Genomic DNA, 18,760 nt, shown 5'->3' with positions numbered 1-18,760 from the left:
CTAAGCAAGCACCAAAGCCTCAATTTGCACCAAATCCCAGCCCTGCAGCACTTAAACTGCACTAAATGCTGTCCGTGCAACCCCCAACCTGCATCAAATCCCATTCCTTACAGCAGGAACAGAGCAGATCAGGTTTTGTCCCCCCCCATGTGCCAAAGCCTCTGGAATTAGGGATGTAAGAGGACATGGATGAGCTGAGTTACCCCCAAACGGAGCAGCACATCCCCATGTGCTCACATATCTCTGGGTGTGTGCAGGATGAGCTCCAGGAGTGAAAATGGGCATTTCTAGAGAAGAGTAAGCCTTGGTGGCTGCAGCCCAAACATCCCATAGAGGATATTGCCCCAATGCCAGGGAAACTATGGAGTAAATGTCTTTAGGGAATGTCTTAAATCTAATTCGGAGCAATTATAGTCATGACACAGTTAATGGCTTAAAAGCAGCAGAGTGTCCTACAGTTTTGAGTCCCTTCCTACCTCTGGGAGAGGTTAAGTGAAATGAAGCAGCACAAGGCAATGCACACACAGCATTGCTGTCCCGGCCCAGGAAGGAGCCCAGCTCACTCCCCAGCACGTTGGATGCAAGTAGTGGGTGTCTGCAGCAACCTCATCAACTGCAGCAGAGGTTTGCAAGAAAAAGGGTTTCTCATCTATAGCAGGACTTTGCAGAACTTGTGCAGTGGGATGTGAAGAGCAGGAGCTGCCAGGATGAGCGCTCTGCAGCGTGTGAATCGGTGGGCTAAAAGCTGATTTCCTATTTGACAGCTGTGGGAGTGCTTCCCTTTCTGCAGATCCCTTTGAAAATGGGATGACATCTTTCCTTCTCAGATTGCTTCTCATCCCTAATCCTCCAAACTCCTTTAGGGAGGATAAGAACGAGACGGTTGGCAGAACATCTCTCTCCTGGAGCTGTGCATCACCCCAGCCCTCGCTGGCTCTTAGACAACCTGCAGGGCTGGAACTGCCCCTTGTGAGGCTCAGCAGCCCCAGGGCTGAAGGATGGAAGGGGCTCCCAGAAGGTGCACAGGTTGCTTCAGCTGCTAACACATTGCAGATGTGCTTTGGCACTCTGAGGTTGTGGCTCTGGGGATGCAGCGAGGCTCCTCATCACCATCAGCATCTCAGTGGCTTCTGCAGAAACACTCACAGGTCAGAGGGATTTGAATGGGAAAGTTTGTGGGGAAAAAAAAGACTTCTTTCTGCTTTTATAAGAGAAGAAATTCAGTAGGAAGAAGCCCAATGAGCTGAGAATTAGTAATTTTATCTGCTTTTCAGCCAACAATCTCTCCCTTCCGAGAGCCAGCGCTGACACGTGAGGATCAGACAACAAAATGTCATACTGACAGCATCAAACTGTTAATTAGCTGAGCTTTACCCCTTCCTCACTGCAAATCAGCTCCAGGCAACACGCTGAGGGGTGACAAAGGAGCTTGGCCTCTTCCTCAGGCTCTCCTCCATGCCTGCTGGGGGGCCCAAGCTGCAGAGCCAGCCACAAACCAAACCCATTGCCAGAGACCAAAGCGACTGCCCCTGCAGGTACCAGGGTGGTGGAGGCACCACCTGTACGGGGGAATGGGTGGGCAGTTGGATTTGGAGATCTCAGGGGTCTGCAGGGATGTCCCAGTAAGGTGCCTCACTTACTGTAAGGGATTGCAAAACCCAGTTGTGCAATCAAAGGAAAGCTTAAGTCAAATGTTCTTTTGGAAACAGACTGAGTCATGGCAATCTGTCAGATTGAGTTTCCAGGGATCAAACGGTGCTTAAGGGAAACATCTGACCAAACCACAGCCTGCACAAAGAACACTTCATGTCCACACAACCGCAGCGCTGAGGGGGAGGCAATCAGAGAACCCAAACAGCCATCGTGTCACCCCAGGAAGGATGATGAACCAGGCCAGGCATTACCCACAGCCCCTGCATTTAGGTAAGCAAACCTGCCATCTTTCCTTTGGCTTCACATGCCAGCAGCCGAAGCACAACAAACACCTCCTGTGAGGGACAGGACAGCAATTAGCATTGAAAGGAAATGATGAAGCTAGCAGCAATAGCAAAAGAAAGTTGGGCTCGTCGGTGAGAACTCGTGCTCTGCATCTGGGGGATAGAAACAAAAGCTTATTTCTGACCACGTGATGGTGAAACACTTCTTGTTCCAAAGGCGCACAGTTTATGCCCAAGAACTGGCTGAGGAGCCCTGGGATTCGTGAGTGCTCGCTTCCCAGATGTGCTGGAACACAGCAAGGTTAGAGGCTGCAGAGAGAGCTGCCAACACTGCTGACTGCTTTTGTAAACACAGAAAGGAAACAGCAGATAAATCAGGACACCTCCACTTCCCATTTACCTAGAGAAGATAAAGGACTCAGAGAGGGAATGGGGAAGTCTAATTAGCAACCAGCGGTCAATTTGTCATCAAAGTGATTTAATTGAAAATGGATTTTTTTCTTTTTTCCCTCTTTTCTGTGAGTCTACGTGTGGCTTAGCAGTAACAGCACCCTCCCAATACACATCATTTGGCCTGCGAGCACCCAGGGTATATACAGCAGGAGCAACACCACACCAGCACTGATCAGAAGGAGAAAGACATGGCAAACATTGGTGGCTCTCCCAAATGAAACATGGCACCGGCAGCCTCACCACAAAGGCATGTGTCTGGCTTCAGAAAGGTCCTTCATTAGTCCCAAGCTACGTGACAAGCTCAGCAAGAGCTGAAAGAAAAGCAGCTGGAAAAGATACAGCAGGAGCTACCACAGCTGGGAGGGACACAACCTGCTCAAGCAAAACCCACCGTGTCACAGACAGGGCTTGGAAGGCAAGTACTGAGCACCAGGGGAGCTGCTCTTGCTGGCTGCTGGGCTGAAGCTCTGGCCACCATGGGGGCCCACAGGGTCATGGTGGATCTTCTCTCCTAGTGGTGCTTCAGCATTCACAAGCAGCCAGGTCTGACTACTTCTCTCCACTTTGTAACTCTGTAAATTGATTAAAAACTGGAAAGAGTGCCAAGGCATGCAGCTGGTTAAATATTAATTGGAAAACATCCTTCATAGCAAGAGATTCAAATCCATTGATGAAGGAGTGGATTTGGCCAGTTTTACAAAGGGAGGACATAATGCCACTGCATTTACCTGCAATGCATCCCAAATTACAGAGCCATACATCAATCTGACATGTGCCTTCAGACAAAGGTGAGAGGATAGGCAAGATGAACACAGCAGGCGAGGAAGAAGCATTTTTGGGGTGAGGGCAGCATCCTAGGCTCAGGAGTGAGAAAAGGGCGACTGGGGCAGCCCACAACTACAAAGATTGGAATCATAGTCCCAGAATGGCCTGGGTTGCAAAGGCCCACACTGCTCATCCAGCTCCAACCCCCTGCTGTGTGCAGGGTCACCAACCAGCAGCCCAGGCTGCCCAGAGCCACATCCAGCCTGGCCTTGAATGCCTGCAGGGATGGGGCATCCACAGCCTCCTTGGGCAACCTGTGAACAGTGTAGATTCAGGATGTGCACCTTTAAAACACAGAGGGAACACACATGCTTCAGCAGAACCAAAACTGAGCTCCCTTGCCTTGGTTTTACAGGTTTCAGGGAGAAAACGCATGGAGATGACAGGCTGCATTCAGCATCACATCCTCTGTGTCCAAAATGAAGCTTGAAACACCCAACAGTTGCAGTGCTGGGACTCCACTTCCAGGAATTACAGCAACCATGATGTCCTAACAAGAAGACAATCAAACAGCAAAGCCTGCCTGCTTAACTCACAGGGAGAAGGAAAGAAAAGCTCCTATAACATCCTGGATGTGTGAGACCTCATGAAGATAAGCAGGCAATGCTTTGGAGGCCAAAGCAAAGTGCACTTGTTCACTTGCTCTAGTTTCCTCTGACCTTTTGAGAAATACAACTCAAATATACCACATGACCTACTTTTAACTCCAAAAAAAAACCCCAAAAGGCAGTTCCAAGTGCGAGAAGGATCTCGATTTGCATCCCACTCCATTTCCAAGCTGCGGCCAGGCTGCAGCTCAGTACAATTATGTCCACCAACAGAAATGAACCAACACACAAAGGCCGTTTCTACTACAAGTCAGTTACTTTCTTTTTAATTCAAAGAAAAGAATGGTATTTTAATAAATACTGCAGAAACATGAACCGAACATACAAAGTGACTTCAACAATTAAAAAAAAAAAAAATAATATGTAATGAGTGTCCTGTTTTATAACAGTTATAACTTATTTTCTTCCACAATGTTTAAATACAAAAAGCACTTACCAGCTATTTTGTAATACTGCCCTAAGCGCACTGCTGCATCAGTCAGAAGCTTATTATGGTGGGAAAGAAATGTCTTTTTTTGTGTGGGAAATAACTGGAATGGATTTCTTTTTTACTGGATGAAATAAAAGTGCTGGGAACTCAATGAGTTTTAATTGTGGTAATCCTTTGCCTTTGCAGAAGTCAACATGAACACAGCTTCAACACTTCAAAAATGAAGCATCATCCTTGGAAACAAACTGCTTGTTCTCAACAAGCTATAGCCACACCGGTTAGAGCTTACAGCATCCCCCTCCAGAGGAGCCATGAAGTCGGTCAGTAAACAGTTGTGAACGAATTTAAAGGCTGATAGAGTTAATGTAACAACAGCAATCAGTAAGGGGGAAAAAAAAGAACTTAACCAGTTCACCCACATAATTTGGACTGCTGTCTGGATAAGTATATATTAGCCTTAAAGACTAAATGCTGCATCCCGTTTCCACTGGGGTCCCCCTTAAGGCATCACAGTTCTTCAGACTCCATTTCCTCAACAGTGCTCACCATGAGCAAATGAAGACCGCCCCAAACAAGTGCCCACCAGTGGCTAACCATGGGTAACCTGGTCCTGCTGGCTCACCTGCAGATTGTCAGGTTTTTCCCCAACATCATTGCAGAGAACCGTATGACAGAATAGCACTTCATAGCGTTTACAGAGGGCTCTATGTGGGAACCACTGGGCTCCCCAGCTCTGAGCAGGAGCAGAGGAGGCTCAGGGCTTCCCCAGATGGCCAGTAAGGCTTAACAAATTGTGGGTTTTGTTTTTTAACTACCAATCATTTGTAATCATAGCTCTTAGCACCCTTCACTTGATTTTCGAGCTGAACCTACAGTGAAATACCCATACAGTACACCAGAACTTGAGATCATTTCCACCTTAAATTACAATCACAAAGAGGAATTCAAAGTCAGACTCCAAAAAGGCAGGCAGTTTGCCCCCACATCCCACCTGGATCCATTTAATTCCTGCTGTGAGGGCACCTATTACACTGGGAAACCTCACAGGGCTGTCTCCATGACCAACATGTCACTATTCAGCTGGTGCTGCCATCTCAGAAAGGCAAAGCTCCAAACTTCTCACATACAGCGTTTTCCTCTAGGTGACGTATAGGCCTTGGTATACTCCGCATCTCAATTATGAGCTACTACAAAATTAGATCATCTCCTTTGGAAAACCAACTACAAGGTCACAGGGATAGTTCCTTAACGAGGGCGTATTAATAACGTCTTCTTTAAAAAAAAAAAAAAAACCAACCTTAAAGTATCATTTTAATGAAATCAAAGCAGTAGCATCCGGGAATAGAGCATCAATAAAAGAAACAAGCACTGTCAATGACGTCTCTCTTCTCTGCGGTGTTGTTTTTTTTCCTATTCACCCTCTATTTTTTTCCCAGCACATTCAAGTGTTCTCATTTTTGGCTTTTTCTTTTCCACGTACCATCTCCCAATGCCACCTCATTCACAGCCATTTCTTCTCCCTGCTCGCTCTACGTGCTCAGTTCCTAAGTACAGTCTCACATAACAGGTGAAGAGTCTCCTTTAAAGCACTGGCATAAGCACTCATTAAATACCACGTGGCTGCACACTTCATTGAGCCTCCACCTCTCCCGAATGCTCTCTTCCTCCTGCTCAGGGAAATCCAGGTCCTTCACATCACCGTGCAACTCTTTGCTTTGTCCTTTCTCAAGTCCGTAGCCACTGTAGAAAGTTCTGGCCTGCCGGGCATGTGTGAAATTCGCTTTGTTGCCCTCTGTGATTTGTTTCGTTTCACGTTCTTGTTTGTTTTATTCACACACGCCAAGGTGGCAACATGAAAAATGTCTCTGACACTGTTTTCTGACTGTAAGGCTGAGCATTCAATGTACGTAGCTGCTCCAATCTGTTTGGCCATATTTGCACCCTAAGGGAAGAAAGAACACTCCATCATTACCGAGTTTCCAGGGAGCCAAAGCAAACCATACAATTACTTTTCAGCACTGTTTTCCATACACAATGTTTTGTGAAAACCAAAAGCTTAAAGCTCGAGAACGACAGCCAGCAGCTAATTGTGCAAAATAAACAGAGCTTGGCTTCCAAGATGCAGTCAGGCGCTCTCTCACAGATAAACACAATTTGAAAGAGGAATTATAGCTGTGGAAATCCAGAACAGCACCAGTAGGATCCATTCAGCAACTTCATCCCTACGCGTGTGGAGCACTGAGAAAAGGGGCACACCTGGCAGCTTCAAGGGTTAAGGCTCCTATCTCCAGGCAGATGATGAGTTCAGACTCCTCCACAGGCTACTGAACGCCCCAGCCCTGGAGCTGAGCACCCAAGGGAAGCCCTGCTCACAACTCTGCTAAAGACATGAAGTTTATGGTAAAAAAAAAAACCAAAGCTGTGGGCTCCTGGGCTGGGGAGGAGTTAGATCAGCTTGGACCTTGGGAATGGGCAAAACTAAAACGGCTCTCAGTGGCTACGTAACCCTTCTTTTGTGACAGTAGGTGTATGAGAAGACAAAGAAGGGTATCTGATCCAGCAGCACAATAAGCAACTTCAGCACATACCAGCACCCCCAAGTATCCTGTTGTGTATTTTGTTACAGGAAGAAAACACTGCATTGTGTGGAAATATGGAATTGTTTTAATGGGAATTTACTTCTAAGGAAGTACTACAAGGAACTCCAACCTTCCCAGTACGTTACAACATCCAGCCACATTCCCAATGTGCCACTCCTCAAGTACTCACACACCTGAGATACAGGCAGCAGGACACACAACAGGCCAGTCCCTCCTCTGTGCTCCCAGCTGTACCAACCAGACTGATGGCACTAATCTAACCAGACCCACATCTTCATTATGCATTATTTGCCTTCAAGTGATGCAGCTGTTTCCTTATCAGTTAGAAGTGGGATTGGCTGATAAAGGACTGTTAGCTGTAGGACCAAGCCCTACGCTCTGTTTAACACCTCAACTCCTACTCACCCAAACCTATCTTACTTCCTCAAAAAACTGTTTGCCAGGCATAGCTGGCTGGAAATTGGTTGGCATATTGGAGACAGAGTGTCACCATCAACCAAATTCAACCTTCAAACAATTTCTTAAGAAGGTAAGAGGAGCAGGGGGAAAAAACCCACTAAACTCTGATGCCATGTTGACTCAGTAAGGCAAGTGAATCTAGAAACCACTTGCATATCCTTACCTCAGATGACTTGATCCTTCCCTAGAACTAGCACAGGGGAGTTCTGATGTGTGTCACTGTGTGACATCAGGCCACCTCTGTGCCCTGGCAACCAGGAGACATCTGACCAGGCTCAGGCTACGCTTCCCCTCTATGTGAAGTTGTGCCCCTTTATTTAGTAGGGGCTTCACTATCACGTACCATTTCCTCTTTGGCTGCTCAGTAATAGCTTATGGCTTAACCCTTCCTAAGGAGCTGTGACTTTAGAAGAGATGTTAAGTCTTCAACTCCAACTGTCAGTAGATTTTCAGTCGCTACTTCTGAAAACCATCAGGCTTGATGGTTTTATGTTCATATATGAACTTGTGTATGTTCTAAGTGGTGGACAGTGTTTCCTTTAAAGTTTCCAATATTTAAAGAAAAACAGTACAGAAAATTGCAGCTCCAAGGCTGAACGACATGAATATACATGAATGCACAGAAGTGGGGTTTTTAACGCCATATTTTCTCCAATCAGGAGAAGGACAATCAGGATTTAAGGACACTCCTGAATCCTTTTATGCTGGGGTAATAAAAACTGGCCTTTAGTTTCCCTGAAAACGGTCTGAAATGGAGGGATGCTTAGAGTCAAGCAGAGACAAAAATGCCAAAACCAGCATAAGCTATCACAACACAACACCCCATGCCATATTTTAATTAAGATACTCAGTTCATGGCATATCTACACACTTTCAAATTTAACATGCTGTAGGAGGCTGCATTATTAGTAATTGTATATTATGAGCTGTTGGTTTGGAAGATCTGAGGCTTTGGAGAAGACATCAAGAAACGCTCCTAATAAAGGATATACACATCAGCTAAAACTACCTATGCAGGTAATGTTTTCACTCCTACATCCTGCTTGGTGCATCTGAAAACCACAACTGTGCTTCTGTGGTATAACAGACATGCAAGTAATACCAGGAAGTTTATCTTAGAACCCAGTTTCCCCCCTGTTCTGCCTTCTGCTCTCCTGTGGCCTGATTCTTTCCCTTTCCACTCCAGTGCCTCTGCCCCACAATGACTGGCTCCAGCCTTCTCACTTCCCAGCAACAGAGAACTGCCACTAAGGATTAAGATGCTTTCTGGATTTGCTGCCACCTCCGCACAGAGCTGCGAGGTGTTTTCTCAAATGAGTATTCAAGCAATGCAATTTTAATGGGGTCAGATTACAAGAAATACTTTTCATAACACTCAAGTCATGTGTGTAACCTTCAACTCAAATCTAAAGACAATGATTTTATCACCATTAAGTGAATGGGAGACATGCCACACCTCTCAGTTACCATTCAGGCTTTTGCAAGCACTGGAAAGCGGTACGCTTATTTTCAATTCACTTTAACAGCTCTTGGCAGCCAGTAAAGCCACAGTCTTACAATGGTAAAGAATGCTCTCATCCTCCACCCCTAAAGCACAAAGAATGGCACATACCTGGTCATAGGACACTGGCGTCTGCCTGTGATTGGAGAGTTCTACTAGCGTGCTTACATCCGTGCGCAGGTCTGATTTGCAACCAACCAAAAGCATTTTGGTATTCGGACAGAACTCCTGGATTTCTCCTTTCCACTGTAAAATTGTAGGTGGGTGTTATCATGGAGTCACTGTATGTTTAAATCCACAGAAGCAATGGGTACAAGTCCAAGTTTAATAAGTCATGACTTGTCTTACACAACAGCCACATTCACCTTCGAGCGCATTTCTGAAGGCGTTAGTGCCAGCATTATCTGGTCAAGGATAAAATCTTACAATCTCCTACACTCACTCATTCCACTGACTTAGTAATCGAGACTGTTTACCTAAGTGAATAAAGGTTTGAAGTGCAGTAACAAACCAACCACACTGACTGACACAGGAGCCATGGAAAGCTGCTGTCACTGCCTTCAGTGGTCCCCGGGGCTGAGCGAGAGGCACTACTTGTATGACCACAAAGCACACACTGCTCTACACTGGCTCATGACTGTGTCCTAACATCCAGAACTATAAGAATCTGTCACAAGTCAATTAAGGAAGTCATTCAGACAGAGCTTGTAAAGCACTTTCGTGGGCTTTTTTTTTGCACATCCCAACCCCCATGCATGGTTACTTTGCAGATGCAAGGAAACCAACAACACTACAGCCCAATCTGACTAGACTGTATAATCCCTGAAGATTAAGAATATAATTGGGCTTTGAAGGCATATTAACAAAAATCTCTTCCAGAATTAAGCAACAATGCTGTAACCAACAGTAATGGTGAGAGATATAAGTTCTTGATGCTTGCTGGCACAAAGAGTAGCCTGAAGTCTTTTCTGCAGATTATTTACAGCACTGCACGCTGCTTTATTCCCAGTGAAACAAGAAACACCAGCTACAGAATAAAAGGAACTGCAGACCATTAAGCCTTAAAGACAACAGCACAAAGTTTGAGTCATGCTCAGTGACCAAGGGGAGGAACAGGACCACCTCATGAACACTGAGCTTGACTTTCCAACTGCAGTGCTTTGACTTTGAATTACATTTCTAAGCTATTGCAAGGTTTTACAGCATCTTCAGAGGCATTTGCCACTGGCTCCTTTTAGCTTAAGGCTGAGGAATTATGTGAAGTCCATGGCTTAAGTCCAAACTCCCTACAGATGCGTTTTGAACCATCTCTGCAACATGGCAAAGTTTCTCAGTCCCACCTGTTAGATGAATGTGATGTTAGGTAATTTCTTGCTGCACCCAACACCGCCCTAAAAAAGTCACTGATGTCTAAGGGCTGAGGAATGAGAATTTACTGCATCCTTGAGCATCCATTAGACAGCTCTTGTTTTCAGTTGACGTTCATCTCTTTCAAATCAATGACTTCAAATTCCAGCAGTGCAGAGCACAGTCTGGTCTTCATTCCATTAAAAATAAAGAACAAACCGAAGTTCCTAACATAGGAAACATGACCAAACTTCAGAGAGTCAGAGACCAGTTACTTATCAACAGCTCTCTCCTCAAACATTTCTTAACACTTGCCTTTTTTAGCACACTGTCAAGAGTCTCTGGACGACTGATGTCAAAGCAGATCAAGACCGCATCGGAGTCCGGGTAAGAGAGAGGACGGACATTGTCATAATAGGGAGACCCTGCAGGGAAACAAGAAAACGTTAACAGTTTGTGTGCTTCATTTTCTGCAGTTGCTCATTCTGAACGTTTGGAAAGAGATCTAGTGAAGGTTTATCAGCACCTTCTCCTTGGAGCTGTGACCACAACAAGCATCTCATTCCAACCCCCTGCTGTGTGCAGGGTCACCAACCAGCAGCCTGGCCTTGAATGCCTGCAGGGATGGGGCATCCACAGCCTCCTTGGGCAACCTGTTCCAGTGCGTCACCACCCTCTGTGTCAAAAGCATCCCACTAAGATCCAACCTAAACCTCCCCTGTCTCACTTTCAAACCATTCCCCCTTGTCCTATCACTGCCCACCCTTTTTAAAGCAGAGTTCACTCAGTAATTCCAAAAGAATTTCTTTATTAAATATTTAATGTGGATCATAACATTCTGAGTGCAAAAAACATGTTTACATGTCACAGAAATTGGCCACTTCTATAAAAGCTCTCGCCTAGAATTAAAGCAGATGCTCCAGAACTCCAAGAGGGGAGAACCCAAACTCTGCATGCAGACCCACGAGTACATCCTGTCATAATGTCACACTGATTTGTAAACCAATATACGCTCGCAGTAAATGTTTATGTATGGCCTGAAAAATGTATTCTGATCAATAAGAACAAAAGCTAATCCAGTCATCCGGAGGAGCATAAATAAGCTGCATGTTACACGTCATGTATGTTTTACTTCAAGTGCCATTAAGGGATTTGCTGGTTTTCTTTTCATGGTGTGCAGTTATAACTGCACCTGCAGAGCCAAAGCTCTTTGTTGCATTGTATCTGGGGGGAAATCTTCCCTTCTCTGGAAAATTCCATTCTCTCAGCCACCCCTGCTCAGCCTTAACTCTGCTCAAGTTTTATTAATGGAGCAGAACAAGATTCTGACATAGAAGGGTGCATCAACATTTACATGGCTGAACGGGACCAGGTATTGGACTGTAAAACACATCCCTGTGACTTCACGTGCATTTTCTGGTCATGCTCTTGCACATTTCTCTTCTTCCACATACCAAACATACAGCACAGGCCTCAGGCCACAAGCATGCAGCTTTAAGAGTCAGCAGACTTGACTTTGGGGGTTATCACCTAATTGTATCAGCAGTTCCCAAACTACCTCGAACTAATTGTCAGCAAGGTCTCAGAGGCTGAACACAGACTATTAACTGGATTAGAGGAATTCTTCAACTCTGCCACTGACAGACAGCTCCCGCTGCTGCACAGAGCAGGGAATGGTGTGAACGGATCACAGATGACTTCAGTCATGGAAGGAAGGAGTCAAGAATCTCAGGAATGTTGTTTTTGAAATGAATGGTAACACATGGGGAATGAAGCATTACCAAACTAGGTAGCAGAAGGTAATTTGTTGAACAAGACTTATTTTATTCAAACGCTCATCTTCCTAAACGACGTCAATCTAACAAAGAGGCAGCTGTCAAAAGCTGCTCTTCAAAAGGCAGCAAGCAGTCTTCAGCAGCAACCGGCACGGCAGAATGAGATCTAAGCAAGCTGAGCCGACCAGAGAAGCGTTCATCCTGAGCTAAGCTCTGCTTAGCATCTACCAGCAACCATCTCCCAATGCAAACTGTCCCACGGCTACCTCCAGCATCGTCATTACTGTGCCTCCATCCAAGAGCTCCAGGGCCAGGTTTCCATCCGAAAGCCCCAGGCCAGGTTCCCAGCTGCAGGCAAGCTGCAGAGCTGTTAGCAGCCCTGCAGTACACATCCAGCCCAAGTGCCAGCTCCCCTACAGCCCCCTGCCTGCAGGCTGGGCACGGCACCTGCCTGCCCTGCACTCCTCCCCCAGAGCAGGCAAGTAAGGGCAGGAGCTGCTCCCCATCATCTTTAGGATCATGAAGGCCTGGCCAAATGGTTGCTGGCTGGAAAGGAGTCTCAAAAAAGCCTCGCCCAGAAACTAATTCCTTACACACATACCTAACTTCTCACTCACCAGCCTTCAAGGACACAACGCACCATATATGTCCATCAGCATGTATTCATGTATACATACAGCCACCACCTTCAGACCAGAGATTCCTTTTACTGTGTCAGCTGGAGCTGTGTTTGTTTTGAGGGGTTTTCTTGTCAGCTTTTCCTTCTGAGCCTCTCAAATTAAAGATGCTGAGCTGAGCGTGTGTTCAGATGCAAGCTAGGAGGGTTTGACACGTTCTTTTCCTCAGGGTGGTGTGCTGCAGAACAAACTGGAAACGTTTAAAGCACTCAGACTGCAGCACCAACAAAAGAAGTTTCCCAGTCTCATTGGAGAGCAATAACTGAACGTTCATTATTGCGCAAAGAAAGAGCGGCTCCGGCCCTCACTGTGCAAGGCTATTCAATCCCGCATTTCATCACTTCACCCAGAAACCCTCCGAACACAGGAATCTCAGGAATGAGACTCAAGTCTGAACAGACAACTTGAACACAGCCCAATGGGGCTGCTCAGCCCTTTTCAACTTAGTCTGCAGATCTGAAACCATGCCAACCCTCGAAAACAGAAGGAGAATGCAAGGCTACAGCCATGCTATTCGTGCAAAAACCAAGAGTACTTGTGTTTGTGATTCAGCCCTTACAAAATAAATCTTTTTTGTCAAGGACAACACGAGTGATTTATCAGTTCTATCAAGGAATTGCTGATAGTGCTGCAGCTCATCTTGTTTTGTGGTGGAAGTATATTCCAGCTGCAATCCCCGATTTTATCTCTTTGGCAGCTTAAATAATCTAAGCCGAAGTAATTAACACAGTAAGAAGGCTCTACTTCTCAAATCTCACGCTGCATGCAAAGCACTGCATTGTTCAGCTTCTAAAGAGAATCAACCCCCTTCTAAAGAGAATCAACCCCCTATCAAGCCGTTTGGTTGGGTTTAGGCTACAGGAGTGCTACAGGAGTTACCAAAGTTTAGGTTAAAATACTGCTGACTTAATGCACGACAAACTGGTGGTTCAAACTGAGTCCATGCTTTGATTTTCTGACATCTCTGTGCCACTGTGAGATGCTGGATGAGAGCTGGAGCCCTGTCTGGAGGTGGCTCAGCCCACGTCCCTCCTGCAGAGCTGGACCTCAGCCCTGCCTCGGGCCAGAGGGAAACCTTGGGAACAGGCAGCGCTCAGCTATTTGCACACCACCAGCACCCAGAAACAGGCAATATTTCACTATTTGCACACCCCGGAGCAGCCATCGGGCGCTCGTCTTTGTTGCCTTTTGGACTCCAGTCAACTGAAAGAACAACAGATGAACAGCAGCTCTCCCACTCCCAGCTCCTCAGGCTTATTAATTATCAGCTACACTGAAAGCACCAAACACCGCAGCGGCAGCTCCAAGTGGCTGATTCACTGCTGGTGTCTTTCCTCCTTCTTGATTCACCTTCGCCATTCCGGAGAAAATGGAACCTCTCCAAACACACAAATATCACCATGTTCATAGTGTTTTGTGTGCTGACATTACTGTACCTCTAACAGAAAACAACACTGTCTGTCCAGATCCCACCACGCTCCAAAGCAGAGCAAACTACCATATAGATGGGATACACTGTGCTCATTCAAACTGCACGGAAGCCGACTGGATTGAAAGCTCTGCATATCAAAAAGCCATCTCCTTTTTTAAATGGAAGAAGGCAAGAAACACTGAATCATGAGTGCATCAGACAAAACGCATCTGATACAGGATTCCTCAACGTGCCCATAAGGCTGAGGAGCCTTCTCTGAAACGCTGCAAAAGGAGCAGAGCTGCCAAGCAGCCCCAGACTGCCATAGTGCATTACCACCCAATGGAATAATTTATGACTGAGTTCTATTGCAACCAGACATTCCTGCTCTGAAAAAAAAAAAAAGAGAAGGGGTTGGTAGTCCAAAAACCAATTGAAATTCAAGTTGGCAAGTACTTCCCTTAATGCTGCGGTTCATTTCAATCCTTATGACTTGCAGAACTAGACTGTACCAGAAAATATTTGAATAATGAATCTTCCCGTTCCACTCCTACTTACGAGTGTTTTGTCCCAAATCTCTATGTGGATACAACAAAAACTTCCTAATAAAAGTACGGCTTCCTTTGAAAGTTCAGTTGTGTGATGCTCCACATCTTGCCCTTAAGATTCCTCCTGTAATGAGCACATTGTATAAGGCACTTCTTTAATGGGTAAAGCAGAACTGTGGCAGTGAGGCTTGTTTTGTGAGGCTTTCAAACACTGACAAAGTCATCCTGAAATATCTGCAGCACACTAAACTCATCTGCACCCACTTTTCACCCTTTGCTGTCACAAAACAGAGAACAAAAGCCACGAGGTGGGCCATTAACTCCCCCCCAGACCCATGTTGCAATGGACATTGTCCACCATTAGCACAAGTCATGTTTTGAAGTTAACTACATCCTGGGCTGCTTGGAAGTCATTAAGCCATTTATTGTAATTCAGCAGAGAGCTATGACAAAGCCTTGTAAAGAATTAAAATTACCAAGAACTTGAGATAATGCTGCAACTGGATCTTATCTCCTTACGTCTCTTATCTGGTGATGATGTGATTTTGTGTTGGGGTGTTGGGCCCTGCCTTCCCACAGTCAACAGGAAGAGTTGCTTAGAGACTTGAGCTGCAGAATCCCACAAGCAGAGTGCTACCAGTCTGAGCATCGCATCCCTCAACCATTTCCTCTTTGGTTTCAGACTGCAGAGATGTTAACCACTTGTTCTGAAGCTCCTGACTGCCAAATTGCTTGTTCCAGGATGGGCCTGAAAGCATGACCATGCACTGCTTTGCAGGTGCTTCTCTTCAGCATTGCCACCCTTTGAAGTGCTACAGGATGCTTCATCACACGGGTGTCACCAGCCTTTGACATAACAGATTCCAGACCTTTGCAAGTCAAACGACCCACGTGCTGTATTTTAATAACTAAACATAGAAATTGCCAGAGAAAAAAACTTGGCCAACTATTAAAAATTAATAAGGCCTTACTCCACTGAGTTTGCTACTTAGTCATCAGCATGAAAGCTCAAGCCAGACACACTGAAGGAGCATGAAAGTCTATCTTGGCAGAAGATAAAAAACAAATCTGTTTGGAACTATGCTGATAGTGAACGTGGGCACACAGAGCGCCTTTTCCCAGTAATCATGTTGCAAGCCTTCAAAACCATTTCCTGAACAGCGAGGGGAAAGGCAACTCACGGTCTACATTCCTTTTCTGCAAAGGGATTAAAATCTCAGTTTCTGCTAAGGGGAATGATGACTTATTTAGATGGAACCAAAGTGTCCAATTTCAACATATACAAATCCTGCCTGGAAAAGAAAGGGCTTTTGCGTACTACCTGGGTGTCCTCGAAGGGAGCATATAAACAGGAGGGGGAACGGCTGTTTGTGAGGGTGGGCAGTGATAGGACAAGGGGGAATTGTTTTAAACTGAGACAGGGGAGGTTTAGGTTGGATCTTAGGAGGATGTTTTTCCCCCAGAGGGTGGTGACGCACTGTTCACAGGTTGCCCAAGGAGGCTGTGGATGCCCCATCCCTGCAGGCATTCAAGGCCAGGCTGGATGTGGCTCTGGGCAGCCTGGGCTGCTGGTTGGTGACCCTGCACACAGCAGGGGGTTGGAGCTGGGTGAGCACTGTGGGCCTTTGCAACACAGGACGTTCTGTGATTCTGATATAATTCCTTGCACCTTCAGAGGGCCGAGGATGCTGCCCTACCCAAAGCCTTCTGCAAGAGCTGGAAAATGTGCTGTGTTCTGTCAAAGCAGACACTAAGGAGCCTACATGGAACTCAGCTATCAGCAGGCTCAATGCAGTACGAGCAGCGATAAGCACCCCTTTGCTGCAGCAAAGGCTCAGGGCAAAGCGAAGCTAACGCAAACACCACTGTCCTATTTGCCTTCCACCGAACACAGACAGCGATTCGTCCACACCCTTCCTTTTCCCTCTCGTCTGCTGGCTCACCATCACGTACAGCAAGGCTAGACGATAAACCCGAACCTCAGCACAGCGGATCCCATCCAGGCGCACCGCCGCTCCCCGCCCGCACTCGGTGCTGCCCGGCACAGCGCGGGGCTGCGGGGCGGGCTGGGCCCGGCTCCTCCCCGCCCGCCCTGGGTGGCCGCCGGGCGGACGCGAGTTCGATCCCGCACACCGCCCCGATCCCGGCCACTCCACCCCAGCACCCTCGCTGCTCACCGGAGGTGTCCCACAGGCTGAGCTCGATGCGCTGCGTGTCGATCTCGAAGCTGGCCGTGTAGTTCTCGAACACGGTGGGGACGTAACTCTGCGGGAGAGACAGAGCGCGGTCAGACCCGATACCCGGCCAGCCCCGACCCCATCCCAACCCCATCCCGGCCCCATCCCGACCCCAAATCTTACCTCGGGGAAGCAGTCCTTGGCGAAGACGTGCAGCAGCGCGGTCTTGCCGCACTGACTGTCCCCCACCACCACGATCTTGCACTTCACGTTCTGGTTAGGATCCATCACCGCCTTGCTCGATAACTTCTGACTCGCTCTTCTTTCCTTCATTGATCTCCTCTTTGTATCCTTCGACCGGCCCCAGCGCAAAACCAAACAACAAACCCGATGGAAAAAGAAATGAAATAAATAAACCGAAGCAGGTAACCCCTGTGGTAGTGGCAGAGCCGCGGGACGCACCGCCGCTCGCTCCTCCCGCCCGCCGGTCCCGCGCAGACTGCTTTGTCCCCCCGCCGTCCGCCCCTATTTATAGCCTCGTTCCGCCAATCACCGCCCGCCGGCACTGTGGCCACGCCCCCTCGCCGCTCGCTGCCAGAGCAGAGCGCCCCCTTGGGGCAGAGCGCTGTGAGGGAGCGGGACGGGCGGACGGGTGGGGAGCGGGGCTTTAGAGCAGGCCGTGTCCGTGGGGTGAATAATCCATCATCCGTGTCACAAACCGAGCCCGTGCCGTGTGTGGGCTGCAACACGAAGCACAAGTAACGCCTGACATAGAAAAGCCCGAATATCTTGTAGGTGTTTAACGTGCAGGCCAGTTTTAACCTCAGTGCCACAGGTCCCAAACATGGCGGCCATGGCGATGGCCGCGTTACTCACCTGTGACGGGCTTCACACACAGCCGGACACTTGAGTTCTGATGGGAATTAGCAGCCAAACGCTGAAATTGGTCGGCTGTGTGTTATTAGGCGGCCTCAGGGACATGCAGGTTTTCACCCCGGCTTTTTGACGTGAAGAGCAGCTCACTTGGGCACATCTGCGGCTTCCATCCATCCCTATGTATGAAGATAACTCAAGGGAGATGGGCTGGGTCTCTGCAGCCTTCCAGTACTTGGGGGGAGCTTGTAAACAGAAGGGAGAGGCTTTGTATGCAGTGAGATAGTGGCAGGATGAGGAGGAACAGAGCTTCAGAGCAGAGGCAGAACAGCCCCGTGTTCTTCTTGGGTCAAATACACAGTCTGAAGTCTATCTGTCCAGTATATGGGGAGAAGAAGATGGGGTTGAAGGAGCTTTTTGCTGATCTTGAGTGCACTCTCCTCTGTGCAGATGGAGACAAGATGCAACAAAGGCAGTGCCTATGCCTGGCATAGATTGCCCAGAGAGGTGATAGATACGGGGTCTGAGCCCCACAATATACTGTAAACATCCCTTTTTTGTTGCCAGGGAGTTGGACCAGATTGCCTTTAAGGGTCCCTTCCAACTCAAACCATTGTATGGCTCTAGATTGTGTGGCACCCACTCCTTGGCAGCGGCGTGGCTTCTCCCTCTGGACCCAGTGGTACAGGGAGGAGGGAGCCGTGCTGCTTTGAACAGCTTATACGGAAAATTTGCTTGCATCCAGCTATGTTCAGAATGTGGAAACTTTAATGCACACCAAGCACTTACTCATCACGACTTCCCACAGCACGCCTTGTGCTAATATGAGTAGAGATAGCTGTTTACATGCTTTGTTTGCTCTCACAGTTCAGCCACTGCCAGCGTCACCCAGCTCCAAACCCACGGCTCTCAAGCTGTCCTGCAGTGCTCTGAAAGCGAAGGAAGCAAAGGAATCCCCGCCGGGGCCGTGCAGCTGAGACAAGGAGCTTCAAACCGACAGCCAGAGCTAATATTAGAAGAGGTCACTCTGCATTGCTGGCACAGAGGCACCGCAGAGGAAAAAGGGGATAATGCATGGCTGTGCCGGGACCAACTGTGTGCACTGGGGATTCCTATTGAGGGAAGCGTGGGACCTCACA

At 47.4% G+C, this 18,760-nt stretch overlaps 1 protein-coding gene across 1 annotated transcript; it reads right to left on the bottom strand.

The window, feature by feature from the left end:
• Positions 1-4,057: 4,057 nt before the first annotated feature.
• On the bottom strand, positions 4,058-17,240 carry RND3 (Rho family GTPase 3). The gene is made up of 5 exons (XM_015869187.2): positions 16,932-17,240; positions 16,749-16,836; positions 10,476-10,585; positions 8,925-9,059; positions 4,058-6,195 (listed from the first exon to the last, which is right to left on the bottom strand). Exons 1-5 carry the CDS (start codon positions 17,079-17,081, stop codon positions 5,944-5,946), a joined length of 735 nt encoding a protein of 244 aa, XP_015724673.1. The 5' UTR covers positions 17,082-17,240; the 3' UTR covers positions 4,058-5,943.
• Between the last annotated feature and the right edge of the window lie 1,520 nt (positions 17,241-18,760).

Source organism: Coturnix japonica, chromosome 7 (genome assembly GCF_001577835.2).
Source record: "Coturnix japonica isolate 7356 chromosome 7, Coturnix japonica 2.1, whole genome shotgun sequence".
NCBI lineage: Eukaryota > Metazoa > Chordata > Aves > Galliformes > Phasianidae > Coturnix > Coturnix japonica.
The sequence above is the reverse complement of the archived record's forward strand: the minus strand, read 5'-3'. Positions and strand labels throughout refer to the sequence as shown.